At 54.4% G+C, this 18,007-nt stretch overlaps 1 protein-coding gene across 1 annotated transcript in view; it reads right to left on the reverse strand.

The window, feature by feature from the left end:
- The window catches only part of Megf6 (multiple EGF like domains 6), a 96,372-nt gene extending 82,945 nt beyond the window's left edge, over positions 1-13,427 (reverse strand). The window contains 6 exon segments of the mRNA XM_038334249.1: positions 2,190-2,235; positions 2,237-2,257; positions 2,259-2,301; positions 6,949-7,083; positions 13,307-13,374; positions 13,377-13,427. Of these exon segments, the coding sequence (XP_038190177.1) occupies positions 2,190-2,235; positions 2,237-2,257; positions 2,259-2,301; positions 6,949-7,083; positions 13,307-13,374; positions 13,377-13,427 (364 nt within the window).
- Between the last annotated feature and the right edge of the window lie 4,580 nt (positions 13,428-18,007).

The following is an 18,007-nucleotide window of genomic DNA, read 5'->3' on the forward strand; positions in this document are numbered from 1 at the left end:
CCTCTAGGAGGAGACGGGCCCAGGTTCACACCGCACATGGCCCCTCAAGGATGGGAACCAGACTGTGATAAACAAGGAAGGCGAAGAGCATCCGGACACAGAGATGCTGGATCACAGGCTCGGCCGCGACCATTAAATAAACAAAGGCCAGACACGTAACTAGGGGCCCTCCATTGAAAACAAGCCTCAAAACAAACAACTAAGGAAACCCGGGCTCTGGGTGGAGATCCTGCGGTTGGCTCCCAGGCCATGTGACAACCAGAGCCCCCTCGCCACCACTAGCAGGCTCACCAGGGCCAGGTGACCCTGCTCCCCGTACCCACTTCTGCCACAGGACTGGGAGTTACAAGCAACCTGAGACTCTCTGTCGCTATGGAATAATCCTTCGCAGACTGTGAAATGTGTTGCCTCAGTGTTAATAAAAAGATGATTGGCCAATAGGTAGGCATGATTTGGGGGGCATAGAGAATGCTGGGAAGAAGACAGGCAGGGTCTGAGGAGTCTTGAGGCAGATGCAGCAAGAAACGAGATGGAACGTGCCGTTGTGAAAGAAAGTACTGCCACATGCCAGAGGATAGATAAGAAATATGGGTTAATTTAAAATGTAGAGTTTAGCTAGCAACAAGCCTGAGTGCTTATAACAAATAACAAGTCTCTGTGGTGGTTATTTGGAGTGACTGCCAGGACACAGAGAAGGTCTGCCTACACTTTATAGTTCCGCATGCGGACGACACCTGACATCTGGCTCATACAGACAAGCGGAGTCGTCATGGCTGTACCCGCAGCCCTGTTACAGACCCACCCTGCCCACAAAAGCAGCACCCGTGTCTTGCCTGTACAGCTGGGTCAAGCCTGGCTTGGGCTGCCTCTGCCCACTCTCGCCCTGGGATATTCACCAGACCCCAGCTCAAGACTAAGAGGGGGACACGAGGCTACAGGCTGCCCTGCTCCCCTCCCCAACCCCACCATCCTGCCCACGGCATCCCTATCTATCCACCTGTCCCTGGAAGCCTTGAAGCCCCCTTTCCCTCCCATGCAGCCACACACACCCTGTTCTCCCATCCCATTATTAGTTTCTCCCCTGGCAGACCCAGGGAGGCCCTGCCTCACAGCAGAAACCCAGGGGCACCAGACCCACGGGAAAGAAGGGGACACATCAGACACCTCCAGAGAGCCACAGAGGGAAGGGAGATACTGGTGCTGAGGCCAGAACACCCCAACCTGAGGCGTGCCTGGACAGCATTCCAGTCTTGTCACCTCCAAGCTGGCCTCCTGTCCGTTTTCCCTCTGCTCCTTTCCGGAGAGTGACTCACTTCCCTCCTGGAAAAAAAAAAATCACCAACCGTCCCTTCTCTCTTCCCTACTTCTCACTAGAGTTCACCCCAGGACAAGCAGCTAAGTCTCCAACGGTGAAGCCCACCATGCTTAACCTTTGATGTGAGGAGTGTGGCTCCCAGACACCCCGGGTGACTTTAGGGATGATTGTTCTAGAGGAATACCACTCTTGCCTACTGGCCTGTCCCCACGACACCAGCTAGCCACCTATCCTGATGACACCTGCTAGCCACCTGTTCCCATGACACCTGCTAGCCACCTGTCCCTATGACACCTGCTGGCCACTTGTTCCCACACCTGCCAGCCACCTGTCTCTATAAACACCTGCCAAGTCACCTGTCCCCACATTTAGCAACCAGTCACCTGTCTCCACAATACTTGCCAGCCACCTGTCCCCAAAACACCTGCCAGTCACCTGTCCTTATAATACCTGCCGGTCACTGGTCCCCACACCCACCTGCCAGCCACCTGTCCATGCTGCAGACCAGGCCTCTCCAGCAGCCACAATAGCCATGTTCCATGGCCAGGAACCTATTCCTTTGTTCCTGGCACGGCCAGATGCTCAGGCTTGCCTTCCTCCCTCTGATGCCAGTTCCAGGCCAGCTCTACCTCCCACAATTCTACAGACTATTCTGCGAATCCACTGCCTTTCCATTTAAATTCTGCTCAGTCTTGGCAGACAGAACTGTGGTGCTGGAGTTCCTGGGATCTCTCGAATGTGACTGAGGGACCAAGAGGACAAAAGCTCATGTATGGGTCAGTACACAGAGAGTCAAGGCAGGCAGATGCTCCCCTATTAGACATGCCTCTGTTCAGTCTGCCCCAGTACCAGCTGGGAGGAGATAGGCACTCACCTGAGAGGCACCCCTCCTGGCCAGGCTTCTGGCTCCACCCCGGACAAGCACCTGAACACAGTGCGGGCCCTCCGTGGCATACACCTGCCTATAGCTCATATAGTAGACAGTCCTGGAACAGAAGAGAAAGGATGTGTTGATCATTACAGGGACAGCACTTGGGCTCTCAGAACACCCCAAAGATAGGTCCTTGCCAATGGGAGTTGAGCAGGCTGACATGTCCAGGGAGCTGATGCCCCAAACACCAGAGCCTGGTTCCTTCCTCCCCTCAAGGTCTCTGCCTTCTTCACAGAATGGTTCCATCCTATTCAGAGAGGAATCTTGTCCCCACCCTTGCCTGCCACACAGACTCCTCCCTCACTCGAGTGACCAGTAAGGTACATGGCTGCTGCTCCCGGCTGTCAGCTCTGTCCAGTCTGATACCTTTGTCTGTCACTTCTGATACTGAGTTTGAACACTGACTCCCCCAAATCTATGCTTGCCTATAATGGCAACTGACTAGGGAACAAAGTCTGTGTAAGCTGCCATCAGTTAATATGGGGACACATTGAATAGTGCCGTACAGACATCAGTTAATATGGGGACACACTGAATAGTGCCGTACTGACACCAGTTAATATGGGGACACACTGAATAGTGCCGTACTGAATACAGAAAGGAAAGCGTGCAGAGATGGGGCAGCTGGTGACACCCCAAGACAGACACAACAGGACAGTCAGTGGCACCAGACTAGGTGCTGGGACAGCTGCTCCCTCAGGACTTCACCAGTATATAGGAATTCCAGCTTCAAAAAAAGGTTTGTCTTTTGCATTTTTATGTCTCATGTGTGGGTACACAGGCATGTGTCTTATATATGGGGAGGCAAGGACAACATTGAGTGTCTTCCTCAATCTTATTTTCTCTACCTTATTTCTTTGAAGCAGTCTCTCATTGAACCTGGTACTCACCAACTGCCTAGCCTGGCTGCCCAGCAAGCCCCAGGGATCCACCTGTCTGGGTCCCCTCAGCACTGGGATTACAGGCGTGTGATGCTACGCCTAGCATTTTTTTAGATGGATTCTGGGGATCTGAACTCAAGTTTCTATCCAACTGCGCCATCTCCCCAGACTCCTTTAAAGCCATTTTTAAGCCACCTGACCTGTCAGCATTTGTCAAGCAGTGCTAAGAAATGAACACAAAACGCACAGCTTGGTCAGTGCCCCTGAGCCCTCTGACTGTAAAGTCCTCTGTAGCCGCAGACCAGGAATAAGACAAAGAGAGACCAGAGACAGAGACGGGGGAGGAAAGACAGGTAAGAGGAGAGGCTGACTCCAGCCTCCCAACTGGTCTCCAGCCTGCAGTGCCAACAGCCCTTATATGCCGTAGGGTTACCCTCCCACCCAGAGTTAGGCCCCACGGTCACAAGGTCAAGGGCACTTAAGGCCCTGGGAATGGTCAGGTGGCCCAGGCTGTATCTCTAGGCAACAAACCAGGCTGTGTTTTCTGGTCCAGTACACGGGAAGCCATGTGGCCCTGGGCTCTGCCCAATAAACAAGGCTGAGGCCACTTCCCGGAAGTGTGGTGTTCCTACACAGGCTCGGCACACAGCAAGTCTCGGAGGACTTTACAAAATAACCACCCCTGGCAGGACATGAAACCAACCACAGCGTGAACAATATTTGGCAGTGACAGAGCACTAGAGTCTGGCCATCGTAAATATTATACCCTTGCCTGGGCTGCAGACAGGGCGGGCTATGTGCAGCTCGCCCTGGGCACTCTCTACAAGGCCCCCTGAAGGAAAAGATTTCCTGGAGAGGCAGGCAGCCATGAGACCAAACTCAGCTCACCTTCAGATAACAAACACCAGCTCACAAGGACTCAGTCCTGTAGGGCTGGGGGGCTTCTGGGAACAAGTCGGAATGGAGGCTGTTGGACCAGTTCAGAAGGAGGTTGTTGGGACCAGGTCAGAATAGTAAAGGCTGTTGGGACCAGGTCAGAATAAAGGCTGTTGGGACCATGTCAGAATGGAGGCTTCTGGGACCAGGTCAGAATGGAGGCTGTTGGGGACCAGGTCGGAATTGGAGGCTTCTGGGACCAGGTCAGAATAGAGGCTTCTGGGACCAGGTCGGAATGGAGGCTTCTGGGACCAGGTCAGAATGGAGGCCACAGTACTCAAACTGGGCTTTCCAAGAGGGCCTGTGACCCCATGATTGAATGCCTGCCACCTTCCATCCTTACCCCCTTCCTTCATTTTTCTAAAGGACTCCTCCCTCCCTCTCAAAGACCTCTTTATGTAGTCTGGAGAGGTCCTAGCCTGGTGTGACTTGGCTGTCTGTCTGGTCTGTCAAGAAAGACTCTCACGGGGCTGGAGAGAGGCTCAGTGGTTAAGAGCATTGCCCGCTTCTCCAAAGGTCCTGAGTTCAAATTCCCAGCAACCACATGGTGGCCTCACAACCATCTGTAATGGGGGTCCAGTGCCCTCTTCTGGCCTGAAGGCTACATACAAGACAGAACATTGTATACATAATAAATAATAAATATCTTTAAAAAAAAAAAAAAAGAAGACTCTCACAGTGAGAGCCTCTCAGGTGTCACGACAGCCTCACCTGTCATCGATGAGGTGACAACCACACCAATGCCCATGACTTTAAGACAAAAGATGGTGCCAGGAGCCACCAGGTGACAGCCACATGTAGGGAACGGCCTAAAGCATCACTGTAGCCTCACCCAGGCCAGTCCAGAAGGAAAAACTGAGGCCAGAGCAAGTTCCTCAGCCTAGCCAACGCACACAGATGAAGGCTAGGACCCGGAGTCCCAAACTGGGATGTTCTGCCTGGCTGGCCACACAGGAGCTCAAAAGGAGAGTTTCCCCCTGCAACCACCAACCCAAGAAAACTAAAACAAAAAATCACTAGGGGTCAGGGAAATGGCTCAGTGAAGTAAGAAAACATAAGTTTGAACCCCCAACGTCCATGTAGGCAGATGGGTATGGCCACATATACACGTATCCCGGCACTAGGAGCTCCCTGGTCAGCCAGCCTAGCCAAAACGGTGCCTTTCCAGCTCGATAAGAGAACCCACCTCAAGTAAGGAAGAGCCGGATAGATGGTGACATCTCTGACCTCCATGTGCACACACATGGTCACACCCACTCATACGTATCTTGCACACTCACATGCATGAACCATACACACATATAACATCAGAAAGAGGAAGCCAGAGCAGAGAAGCCTCCATATCAGCATGGCCACACTGGTCAAAGCCCGACATTACAGTGTGAAGTGAAGGCCCTCAGGGCTTAGACAACACTCAGGCCCACTGTTGACTGCACAAGGGGCCTCGGCACGTAAACTGAGTTACAGGCTTAGCCGGCTGGAAGGCCAGCAAGGCTGACAAGAGGGCCCAGTCCTGGAGACCACTGTGTGCTACCCCCAATGTCCCAGCAGTCCAACTTAACAGTGAGGTCCCATTCCGGCCTCATTTCCATAGTAAACATCTGTGCCGCTGAGACCAACCTCAGACTACAATCCAGAGTGGGCTCTGCTCATGAGCCAGGAAGAAGGCCTGAGGGTTCATCACATGCACAGCCAGGGAAGTGTGGCCCTCCCAGATATCAGGCCTCTTGAGGACATCATGCCAGGACGCTGGAGGCCATCAGCCACATAAGAAACCCTGCCAACCTATAGACCTTGACTGCCACAGAGTCTCCAGCCTCAGGGCCCCAGTGCTTCCAAACAGAGTGTCTTTCACACGCTACAGACAGGGAGAAACAAGCTTAGTGGACCAAGCCCTGCTTCATAAGCATGTATAAGCATGTGCACCCATGTGTACCCATGGCCATGTGAGGGCTGGAAGGAAAAGGCACAAATGTCAACCCTCTGAGACCGGGTCAAGACCTCCTTTCTGCCTCTGAGTTCCTAAGTCTCCTGACCTGTCCCCCCATCACTCCATGGGGAGGGGTTCTGTGATGCTTCCCAGACTTGAGCCGCAAACCCTGCCCCGTCACCTACCACCTTGGACATCCACCCTGGTTGTCCCGGGTGAGGAGACCAACCACAGTCCCTGAGAAACAAGGCTTCTCCGTTGTACTTTCTCCATCTCTATTCTACACCAGGCTTAATGGACGACAAATACTGAATTCTGAAGTAGCGTCTGGAGGCTCCTAGACCAGGCAGAGCTGGCTCAGGTACCCCATGAACCGCGGCTCCATGAGAGCAGCAGCAGGCAACACTAAAGGCTTCCTCCTGCTGAGCACCCTGCCCAGCTCAGGACTCCTCAGACACACACCTCCACCTAGCTAGGGCTGCAGCCAACTCTGCCACGCCCTTACCACCCAACGTTTCCACAGCTCCCCCCCCCCCCACTGCCCAGCTTCCCCTCGGCCCTGCGGAGGAGAGCTATGCAAAGGCACTCCTTAAGATTTGATTTTTAAATAAAACATTGAGCAATAAGTTTTTCACAGGCTTGGGAACTGGGCCCAGAGGTCAGGTGGCAAACATCTCCAGCTGGGACCTCAGCTGGCTGATGAGGGTTTTCTACCCTTCTGGCCAATCAGCACACCTCCCCTGCAAGGTCCCACCACCACCAGGGCTCCTCCCTACCATCATAAGTGGCCAGGGCCTGCCCAAGCAGGTCTTCTAGAGTCTGGGAATAAGAGACCACATCCTCAACGAGAGATGGGACCAAGGTGCTCCAGCCCTAGCTGTCTGACCCTAGAGGTCACTGCTGCAGTCCTAGCTGAGAACTGATCCCCCATCAGATCAGGATGCCCACCACGTACCTGCGTTCTTGGCCAATGCACCATGCCTGCTGCCCACAGCCTGCTCTCCACACGGGCACGATGCGACTGAAGGCTTGCACACAGGGCTGGCGGTGGCCCACCAGGGTCAGCTTCTGCTCGGCACACACGTGGGGCCTGGGGAAAAGACAATGACATTCATCTTCTCCACTACCAACAGCTGGCTGGCACCAGTCACACGTCCAGAGCTACACTAAGCATTCAGCCATGACTGGGCCACAGCACAATGCCCACCTGGAATCTACTCTGGACTCCAGGACAAGGGGACTGAGAGAGACTGATGGCCACAGTATCTTCTGCCAGGATCCTGTGTTGTATGAGGCACTGCCCTAGTACCTAAGAATCTTCAAGGTAGGCAGGGTCACCCATCCCTTGAACAGTCCTGGTCGGGGCTCAGGCTGGTCCCCAAGTCCAGGTCCCCAGAATAATGCTCTTTCTTACACCCTCCTTCACCCCTGCTACCTCAGTGTCTCCCTTGTATTCTCAGAATACACAGGGGTATGTGGACAAGACCCAGGAGTAGGGATGGGCTCAAGGAGGAATTAGGAAAGAGAAAACCAAAAACTCTGGCCACTATCCAGCCATACCCAGTGATTCTTATGTCTCTGCCCTTCACTTGTCCCAGAAGCCAGCCTAGGGGAGCACAGAGTGTCAAAGGTGGGTGACCTAAGAGAGCCCTGCAGGCCCACCAAAGGGAGAAAAGGCTCCAGCCCTCTGAGAGAAAATCAACTAGAGGGACAATCTGGAGATGCTCACCAAGCAATGGACACAAAGCTCAGGCTCACTCAAGCCTGTACCCCTGAGGGACCAAGGAATGCAAAAGCAAGTCGTGGGACAGAAGACAAGACCCTCTACTTAAACAGGTGAGTACCTCACATGGCCAGGCTCTGAGCTCAATCCCGAGCACCAAGGGTTACCAGGACACTCACACGGACCAGAGTCATTTTCCAACTTGCTCAGAGCCTGAAATCCTCTGCACAGAGCTCTCCCTCCCCTCGGGGTATACACAGTGAGCAGGGTATTCCTCCCACCCTAGCGGAGGGTCCCTGCTAGGGGATATAGATGCTTCCTTAGCTTTGCCCTGACCTCTGCCTCCACCCCCATGCCCAATGAGGCACCCCTCCCCAAGTGACTTCCACATTCTCAGTGACCGCTGGGTGTGTCCAAAGTCCAGCACTTAAGAGACCCAGACCACGCCAACCAGCAGCTCTGGCCCTAGATCAGCCACCCCCAGACGGATGTTCTGACCAAAATGCCTTTATTTTTGTTTTTCGCTGGCTCTGTTGCATGGGAAGCCACCCCCTCGGGGAAGTGTACGAACCACTGCAGTCAAGATGTCTGTAGCAAAACAAACAGCAGGGGCTCCCAGCCTGGAGCAGGGACTGCACCTGCCCAGCCATGGTATCAGAGGCTCCCAGTCATGGCATCAGGGGCTCCCCAGCCATGGCATCAGGGGCTCCCAGCCTAGAGCAGCGTCTGTACCGCCCAGCCACGGTATCAGGGGTTCACAGCCTAGAGCAGGGTCTGCACCTGCCCAGCATGACACCAGACCGTCTAAACTAAACCGTAGCTCTCCATCAGTCAACAACACAGGCAAGGCAGAGTCAGCCACCACAGCCATCAGCAGTCCTAGCACAGGACCCGTCACATGTCCTGAGACCTCCCAGTCCCATGATACCTTCCTCAGTCTCCCAAATGTCCTATGTAGGGCAAGAGCGAACCATCTCAGTCTGAGGTGACTGCAGGGCAAGGGACTCTTGGGCGCCAGGACAAAGCAGGTGGGATCTGGGAGTATGCTGTGGACCCCACGTGTGCGCTCTAACTGTAAGCTCGTTCTCTGTGGCCAGGTAGAATCCCAGACAGGGCAGAGCAGCTGGAAGTCCCGGAGTCAGCTCCTAGAGACAACCCCCAGGGAGACAGACGACCACAATGACCACAACGCAATGATGACAGCAACGACCACAACAACCACAACGACCACAACCACCACAACCACCACAACGACCACAACCACCACAACGACCACAACCACAACGATCACAACCACCACCACGACCACAACCACCACCACGACCACAACGACCACAACCACCACAACGACTACAACCACCACAACGACCACCAACCACCACAACGATACAACCCACCCACAACGATCACCACAACCACCACAACCACCCTCCCTCCTCTCCCATGATGACACCAGGCACCTTCAAGGCATCAGCCCCATGGGGATTGCTGGCCACTTTCATCACCTGACAGGAGGTGACAATGATTTTCCATGAACTGTCTAAAGTCACCTGCCAACCAGACGCGGTACCTGACCAAAGACCCCCTTCTTCCTGAGCTATGCTGAGATTCTGTGCTGCTCAGGATGGCTAGCTAAGGAATGGGGGAACCCAGACTTCCGAGAGCCTGTTGTGGGTTGATTGAAGATCCCAAGCTGGGACACAGGGGAGAGACCAGGGCAAGGGTTTGCACAAGGGCAGCAGTTTCCAACAGGGAAATCCCATCCTCAGCATTCCGTGGCCTGGGTCCTGGCCTTTTGGTCCTTGTGGCATCCACTTTGCGGTTTGTGCCACAGGATAGTACCCTCTATGGAATCCCTGATCATATGCCCCCCCCACGCACACACACGCATGCACACACATGCATGTACGCACACCTGCCTGCCCTCTGGCTGGTGGTCAGTACAGCTGATTGCAGGACCAACAGAAGGTGGGAGAAGGGACACTGGGTGTCTGTTTCCCTAACCACTTAGAACCCTTCCTGCCAGGTGGTAGCTGCTCCAGTGTGGTCACACAGTCGCATACCCTGACTGCATGCTCACTCTGTCCACCCGCTGACCCCTGCCCCTGCGCTCTGTGCCTCTCTAAGGTCCGAGAAAGCAGCAGAGTGGGCATTAGGACATCCATGACAGGTAGAGAATGCTACAGTCCCCCACCATGTAAGGATAGTCTACAGGAAGCCACATGGACAAGAGACCAGTCCAGGGGCTTTGAAGTTCTTACAGGGACCAAGTCAACAAGGTGGTTAACTGACATTTACAGGGACACGAGGAGGCACAAGCTGGGCTCAGCACCTCTCCTAGGAAGTGCAGGCAAAGGTACGTAGTGGAGGATGGGGGATACTAGATACTAGAGGAAGAGAAGAGACAAAAAGACAGCCTCAGCTCAGGCCCCAGAAGAACCCAGCAAACACTGAGCTGAAGGTGTCTTTTTGTTTCTTGTATTTGCATGTAGCTTCTCGCCAAGGCGGGAAAGGCAAAGCCCAAACCACAAGGTAGACCCAGGGCCAGCAGAGGGAGGGGACTTCAGCCCAGCTGCAGAGCCATCTGTTGAAGTATGGAATGTTGCTCCAGGAAGTCTTTGAAGGAGGTAGAGGCCAGGGGAGCTCAGAGCAATGGCACCTTTTACCAAGGTGTGGAAATGGGAGGCACACCCACTCTATAACCAGCCTTACCCTGTTTCAGGAGGAGGATTTGTCTCTGCCTCCCTCATCTGGCCTCATGGCTCACCTCTGAGCATACTTCTCCTGGCCTGGGTACAGCTAGCACATGGGCAAGTGTGAGGTTTTAGGGATAGGAGCCCAGTGGCTGTCTGGGGCCTAGCAACACTGTGAGAAGGCAGATGACGTCCCTCAGAGGCCTCCCACCAGGCACAAGATGGTCACAGGAGGTTCAGCAGACATGCATTCCTTCCCATGCTCTGCCCCCCCCCCCACCACAGCACGGTACCTCCTGTCTTCTGGGACATCTGACCATTTACCTGTCGGCTTCCCCACACCCTGAAGAGGGGCATTAGGGGCTACTCAACAGATCCACAGAGAATGTGGCTGTTTAAGCCCTCAGGGCCAGCAGACCCAAAGAGCTTGCAAGATGGAACTTGAACTAGGAGGGACCTGCCTGGGGTAGGAGGGGTCATCGTCAGTCATTAGCTGATTCCAAAGCCCTGGCGGGTTTCTTAGCATAGCTGCCCAGGGGGCTTCTGCCTGGGAGAAGCCTGTGCTTTGAAGCTGTGTATGAACACTGTGGCATGGTCTCAGCCGGGACTCAGAGCTTCAGCACCCAGGCAGCCTCTCTCTCCATCCTCACCAGGGCTGCAGGAAGACCTTACGCAGCCATCCACTCCAGCCTTGCACTGCTCGGCAGTCATTCCCATCTCCAGATGAAACAGCCAAGCCAAGCTTCCACGAAGCTGAGAAGTCACTCGAGGCAAAAACCAAGCAGGTAGCCAGGCTCTACCCACTGAATCTGAGCACCCCCAGGCAACAGCAGCCAAATTCACAAGAGCACCTGGGATGGGAGTCCAAGCTGCCCTACCCTGGAACCCACCGAGGCCATGGCTTGCACACCAGGTGTAGGGGGCTATGGGCAGGAGGACAGAGCACCATGAAAACTCAGCAACTATCAGTTCATGAACACTGGCCAAAGAGGTGTGGCAGCCGTACCAGGCCCTGCCAGCTCATCAGAACGCCGGGGGGGGGGGGGGGGGGGCACAAGCAGGGCGGAGAGGGTCAGCCAGGAAGAAGTGTTTTCTAGGGCCCTGGCTGCCTTCCCAGCCCCTCTATCCTGCTGCTCTGAGTGACGGGGAGTTAAGAGTACACCTGCAAAGTCACCCCTGAAGCCGGTCCTCACCGGCTTCCTTCCACCTGCTGTCTACTCAGCAAATCCAGCACTCCTTCTCCAAAGTCCAGAAGGCTATCTCTCCCTCACTGGCCCAGCCAGCTAGGACCCATGTGCCGACACCCGAGAGATGCAGTTCTGAGGAAGACAGCCAGGATTTTTGGCCAACCTGGAACTCAGGCCCACCCAAAACGGACAATCTAAGAACAGAGGCCTATTGGAACACAAGGGTCAGGAAGTGGGGGCACACGCCTCAGAGATGCAGCCCCCACTGCAGGAAGAAGGGAAGACGGACTCTGGAAAATGCATCAAGCAGGAAGGGGCAGGCTCTCGGGACTCTTCGGCTACCCATGCACAACTAGCTCCAACGACTTTCTCAACAGCTGAAGACTTCCTGGGCCCAGGTGAGCAGGACACAGGAAGCAAGGCCTTGGCTCCACTCCCAGAGAGATCAGCAGGAGTGGACAGAGCTGGGTGGAGAACCCATGAAGGGCGCCCAACTGTTTCCACATGTGCCAAATTGCATCCATCCACCCAGAACTTCAGGAAGCCTGTGTCTGCTGCCCCTCTCAATCATGAAAAGGGGCAGGCAGGCTGGCAACCCTAGCCCATCAAGCTAATTGCCATATAATCGTCCTGGGGTTGAAGCTCCTTCTGGGCAAACTCACAGCTAAGAGACATGATCAGGAGAAGTCAGGGACCCATGCTGCTCCCATTCTCGGGTGATATGTCCCCAACTCAGACCAGCTCTCCTTTGTAATGGCCACAAGGATCAAGGGTAAGACCTAGGGTGGGAGTCCCGAGGGCACCTGCCTCAGTGAGAAACTTGTTCTCTCATTCCCCTGGGGAGCCAGCCACACCCTCTGTCCTCAAGGCCAAGTACGAGATGGATCCTCCAGGGCCCAGCCCTGGACAGGCGCAGCAAGTCCTTTCTGTAGCTGAATGGGCGCTCTAATTGGCAGAGAGGAAGCCCCAAACTCAGGCCTTTAGGGTCTTTCCACTCCCCATGCAGCCCCCAGCAGCTCCTGCCAAGTTTACAAGGCACCATCTTGCACCCTGCAAGGGCCAGGTGGGGGCCGTATGCCTCTCATCCCTGTACCTCATCCACTTGGGCTCAGTTCGCACCGGTTTTCCTTTGAGGCCAACAGAGGGATCGCTTTGCAGTTTAAGAGAGACCGCTAACCAGCCTGTTGGGGAATCATCTTTCAAAATTAAATCCGTCGCCGCTGGCTCCCTGACCCTCTCTTCCTGCTCATTCTAGAACTAAATTCCTTCTCCCGAGGCCCCAGAGCGCACGTGTTTAACACACAAACCAGTTCTGGCAGCCCCCTCTGGGCACCCCCCGCCCCTGCGCAGGCCCCCCAGACCCCCAAGAGACCAGCTTGGGGAGGAAGTGGGACCAGGCGGCTTCCTCTCGGCCGCCTCCACGCCGGTTCCCCAGCTGGACTCTGCACCGCAGGGGCTTGGGATTCCTCACCTCTCCAAACTTCAGCATCCGCCTAAGTCTGCGGGACCTCACGGCAGAGGGAGGGAGCCGGAGACTAGGGGTCCTGTGGCAGCCTCGAGGGCCCCATATCCAACCCTGGACCCCACGTCTAGACCGTCCCCTCCTTGGTTAAGGCAAAGAACCCATTGTTCTGGGGCCCCAGGGACAAAGCCCCGGGCTCTGTTCGGGTCAGCGTCGCTACCGCGAGCCTCGAGACTCGCGCTACTCACATGCTCGGCTGGAGCGGGCGCGGGGGGCGCGGCGGAACGGCGGCAAGCACGGCGGGGAGCAGCAGGCATAAGCCAGGGCCACCGCGCGCCAAGCCGCTCTCGCCTCCGCCCGGACAGGCATCGTGCGCGCGATCGCGCTCCCACTCGGTCCTCTGCTACTCGCCGACTCACAGGCGGCCCTTGCGGCCGCCGAGACCCGGTCTTCACGTGCGCCATGCCCTGGCGAACAGCGGGACGCCGCAACCGAGCCGCACCAGGTGCGGGGCGCGTGGTCGCCGCAGGTGCGGATGATGGCCGCTGCCCCGAGCGCCGAGAACTTCGCGCTCCGCTCGCAGACACTTGCCAGAAGTGATGGAGAGCGAACTCGGAGCGGGATGCCCCAGACGTCAGACCGCCCGCCGCACGCCCCCTACCCGGACCCCAGCCCCCTCCTCGCCCCGGCTCCCGCCCCTTTTCGGCCCCACCCCCAGCTCAGGCCACGCCCGTTCCGCCTTCGCCCCGCCCAGGACTGTCCCAATAGAGAGAGCCCACTTCCAGCCCCGCGCCAGCCCCTCCCCTCCGCGGCTCCTGATCCAGCCCACAAGACTAAGTTCGCTTCCCTGTCTTCATTTGAGCATCCTCTGGGCGTTCTCTGCCCACCTTCGTCCGGCCGAGAGTCCCAGGTCTGGTCCCGTCCAAGTGACTGACTAGTCCTGTCCGACCTGAGCGTCGCACACCTCGCAAACAGACTCTACCATGACCTGGAGCCCCGGTAAGCGCGTCCGTGACTTCTCTCCACCAACGCTGCATTCACCGTCCCTTGGACCCTCATTCTGCGCCCGCCTCCGCTGCCCCTGAAGTAGGGAGGAATGGGGCGGGGGCACCTCCTTTGGGTACTGACACCACCGTCTGGGCATTTGTATTCCTAGTTCTATGCTGAGTGCTTTGTGTCGGTGGCATGGGGTGGAGTGGATGCGTAGGTACTACCAGGCACCTGCATAGAGGTCTAGAAGGCGAGGCCACTCCCTGCTCTGGGCTCTCTGCTGTCCTTTAATTCTGGTTTTGGTTTGATGTGACTTTCTGAGGGCTAGGGCCAGACTGTCCAGCGCTAGATATGATATCTCTGGGACCAGGACTTCCCCCGACACCTTTTGAAAGTTGAGCTGGGATTGTCTCAAAAGGGCACAGTAGGAGACCTCACTGGCTGCAGACAGTTGTGTGAGCATCAGACCCTGCTTGTCTTGCCGGAGAGGTGCCTAGCCGGCCCTCTTTTGAAGACCTCCCTCCTCCACCATTCCCTGTGGAATGAGGTAGGTTTTCCAATGTCTTCTCCCTAAGGGCAAGTGCTTGAGGGAACCTCTGGCCAAGGGACCTGGAAGTGGAGGAGCGGAAGCTCTCACTTGCATTTCAGAAGGCAGCAGTCACACTCATGGGCGTGGGTACTGTCAGCTCAGATCTACAGCTGGCCCAAGTGGAGAGCCATGGGGATGAGGAAGGGAGCAGAGCCTCTGCTTGTGACTACAGACTGTCCATCTGAGCACTAGCACAGGAGCCTGGCCTCAGGGAGGGAGGAGGGAAGCAGGTGAGGGGGATCCTGGAACTTGCTACCTGATTCCCCAAACAGGACAGGACCCTACTTTGCCCTTCCCTGTTCTAGACCAGATCTTCCTCTTCTGCCTGAGCCCATCAGGGGCTCCTCCCTGGATCTCAGTAATAGAGGCTGACTCAAGCCTTGGGTGACTCTAAAGTACTGGCCTCCCAAGTGTCTGCACCCAAGAAATCCAGTACCCACCTCAGTTAGGGGCCTCCACTGCAGGGAAAGTACAGGGTTGTCTCCCCAAGTCGGAAACTGCAGTGGGCCCATCTGCTGGTTCCTTCTGAGCACTCCTTTCTCTCCTGGAGCTGACTTTCTCATGAATGCACACGCAGTCAGTAGAGTGTGCACGCTTGGATTGGGACCCTGAAAAGGCTCACTGCCTCCTCTGCTAAACGACGCCCCAGGACCAGAGTCTGGGGGTGGGTGAGCCATCTTCTCTGCTCATCAGAAGGAAAAAGGTGGTCCTGGGTCACAAAGAGAATCTCTCTGTGGGGCTTGGTCTGGGTGTTTAGTCTCCTGAAACCTATGAGGGGACCTTATTGAAGAAAAATAATACCAAAGGAAATGAGTTTTGCTGATTTTACAAAAGTACATGGCCTAGTGCATGAATTTCTAGTCCCCACCACCACCACCACTTAACAATTTTCCTAGATCAAAGTTTTATTGGCCTTAGGTTATTCTAGCTTTGTCCCGTGCACCAACTCTCTGCTGTGTGAAGAGTCCTGGCAGGTGTCAGGTGGTCAGGCAGACAGGAAGTGGGGTGCTTTCTGTTGGAGTACTTGTGGTTAGGGTAAGACACCTGCGCACCCTCTTCCGCGGCAGGTGTGTCCTTGCCCAGCTGTCATTTAAGGCAGGAGGAATACACATATGCAGAGTGGGTTCATCCACTATTCCCAGAGTCCTTGTTCTTGGTCAGGTGTAGGCAGGTGGACCCTGTAGTGTGGTATTGTCACATCACGTGGACTGGTATTAGCTAGAGTCTCACCCCAGCCCCAGAGACCCTTTCCTTGTCCAGTCTGGCTCCTGTGAGCTTCTGATTGCCTAAAGAATTTTTTTTTTTTTTTTTTTTTTGGTTTTTCGAGACAGGGTTTCCCTGTAGTTTCTAGAGCCTGTCCTGGAACTAGCTCTTGTAGACCAGGCTGGCCTCGAACTCAGAGATCCGCCTGCCTCTGCCTCCCGAGTGCTGGGATTAAAGGCGTGCGCCACCAACCGCCCCGGCGAGTTTGTCATTTTAAAAGTAATCAGAACCTAGGGCTATGACTCAGCTGGTAGAGTGCATGCCTATCCTGCATGATTTTCTGGGTCCAGTCCCCAGCACTACACAAACTAGGTGTGGTACTACACACTTGCACTGGGGAGGTAGAGGCAGGCAGAGTAAAAGTTCAAGGTCATCCTCAGCTACACAGCAAGTTCGATGCCATCCGGGGCTACATGAGACCTTATCTCAAAAAACAAAAACAAAATAAACCCCCCCAAAACTAGAAATCATAGCGCACGTGTGTGAACAGACTGCACACGTGTGCTTCATACACTTATAAATCACAACGAGCAAGTTTTCCTTTACAGCTACTGAATTAAACATAATATTCTCCAAAATTTAACTACTTTGCTGCTTTTTTGTGATGAAGTGACAGTCAGTGGGACATAATTATTTCAAACTGTATTGTGAGCCGGAGTAAGTCATAACACAGTTAATGAAGCAGCCTAGCTCTGTGAGTTATGCACTCGGTAGGTCTCTCCGTCCCTCAGAAATGAGCAGAGGAGCGAGGGGAAGGAGCATGCTCCGAGTTCATTAAGTATGCGCATGATAATATCCTTATGTAAACCTGTGTATAAAAATAAATAAGCACTTGGCTCAGAAAGACGGCTGTGTGTTCTGTTGTTGAGTCTGCTGTGTGTATTTCTTTCATGTGGAGTTCATCCCAGTGTCTGCTGTTAAGGGAATATGGCCAGCTAACCGGTCCACTGGCACCACATTCTCCTAGTTCGACCCAAACAGCACCTGCTTCTGAGTATTTCCAGTGATTCCATCCCGGATTGTTGTACCATGTTTCCTTCCTTGCTGGAACGAGGAAGAGCAAGGGCTGGCCATGGAGATGTTTGTGATAGCTCTGGGCGAGGGCTCACATAGCTGCACATGTAGGTCCTTGAAGTTTGTTAACTTGGTTTTCCCTGCAAATAATATCGGTATTCTTTTTCTTATTTGTTAGACTTACTCATTTATTGGGCAGTGCATGTGTCACAGTGCACGTGTGGGAATCAGAGGACAATGCGATGGAACTGTTTCCGACGTGTGTCACAGGGGTCAAACTCAGGTTCATCAGATTTTCAACAGTCACCTTTCCTGCTGAGCCGTCCTGTCGGCACTATAAGAACTTGGTCGTTCTCCATATAATGGTAATTCTTGGTCATCCTTCAAAATTAGTTTGGAGGTTAATATGTCCAGTTCCTGTCCAGTTGCATTGGAATTTAGCTGTAATTGCCTTAAATGTGTTAATTTAAGAATTAATCAGGATTTCCACAGTAACTGGACTATTGACACAGCGCCCCCTTGTGGACATTGCACGTATTGAATGACAACCACTTGCTGGCTTCAGGAGGCTGGTGGCCCACTCGGGTTTTAGCCTTTACTGAAACTAGCCACGTGTCACCTTCCACTTCAGGGTCTGCTCAGTCCGTTCACGGGGTACAGATTGGATTTACCTGTAAGAACCTGAACTTCTGGAGGTAGAGAGATAGATCAGTAGTTAAGAGATCTGAATGCTCTTCCAGAGGACCTGGGTTCAATTCACCCACATGGCCACTCACAACTCTCTGTAACTCCAGTTTCAAGGGACCCTATGTCCTCTTCTGAGACCCTGTGGACACCAGGCACACATGTGGTACACAGATATACATTTAGGCAAAACAGTAAATACACACACACGCACACACACACACACATACACACTTGGTTTTGTTTGAGACAGGGGTTTCTCTGTAGCCCTGGCTATCCCAGAACTCTCTTTGTAGACCAGGCTGGCCTTGAACTATAAAAGATCCATCTGCTTCTGCCTCCTGAGTGCTATGACTAAAGGTGTGTTCCACCACACCCGGCCTACAAATATATATGTGTGTGTGTGTGT

The sequence above is a fragment of the Arvicola amphibius genome, chromosome 6 (genome assembly GCF_903992535.2).
Source record: "Arvicola amphibius chromosome 6, mArvAmp1.2, whole genome shotgun sequence".
Taxonomy (NCBI): Eukaryota; Metazoa; Chordata; class Mammalia; order Rodentia; family Cricetidae; genus Arvicola; species Arvicola amphibius.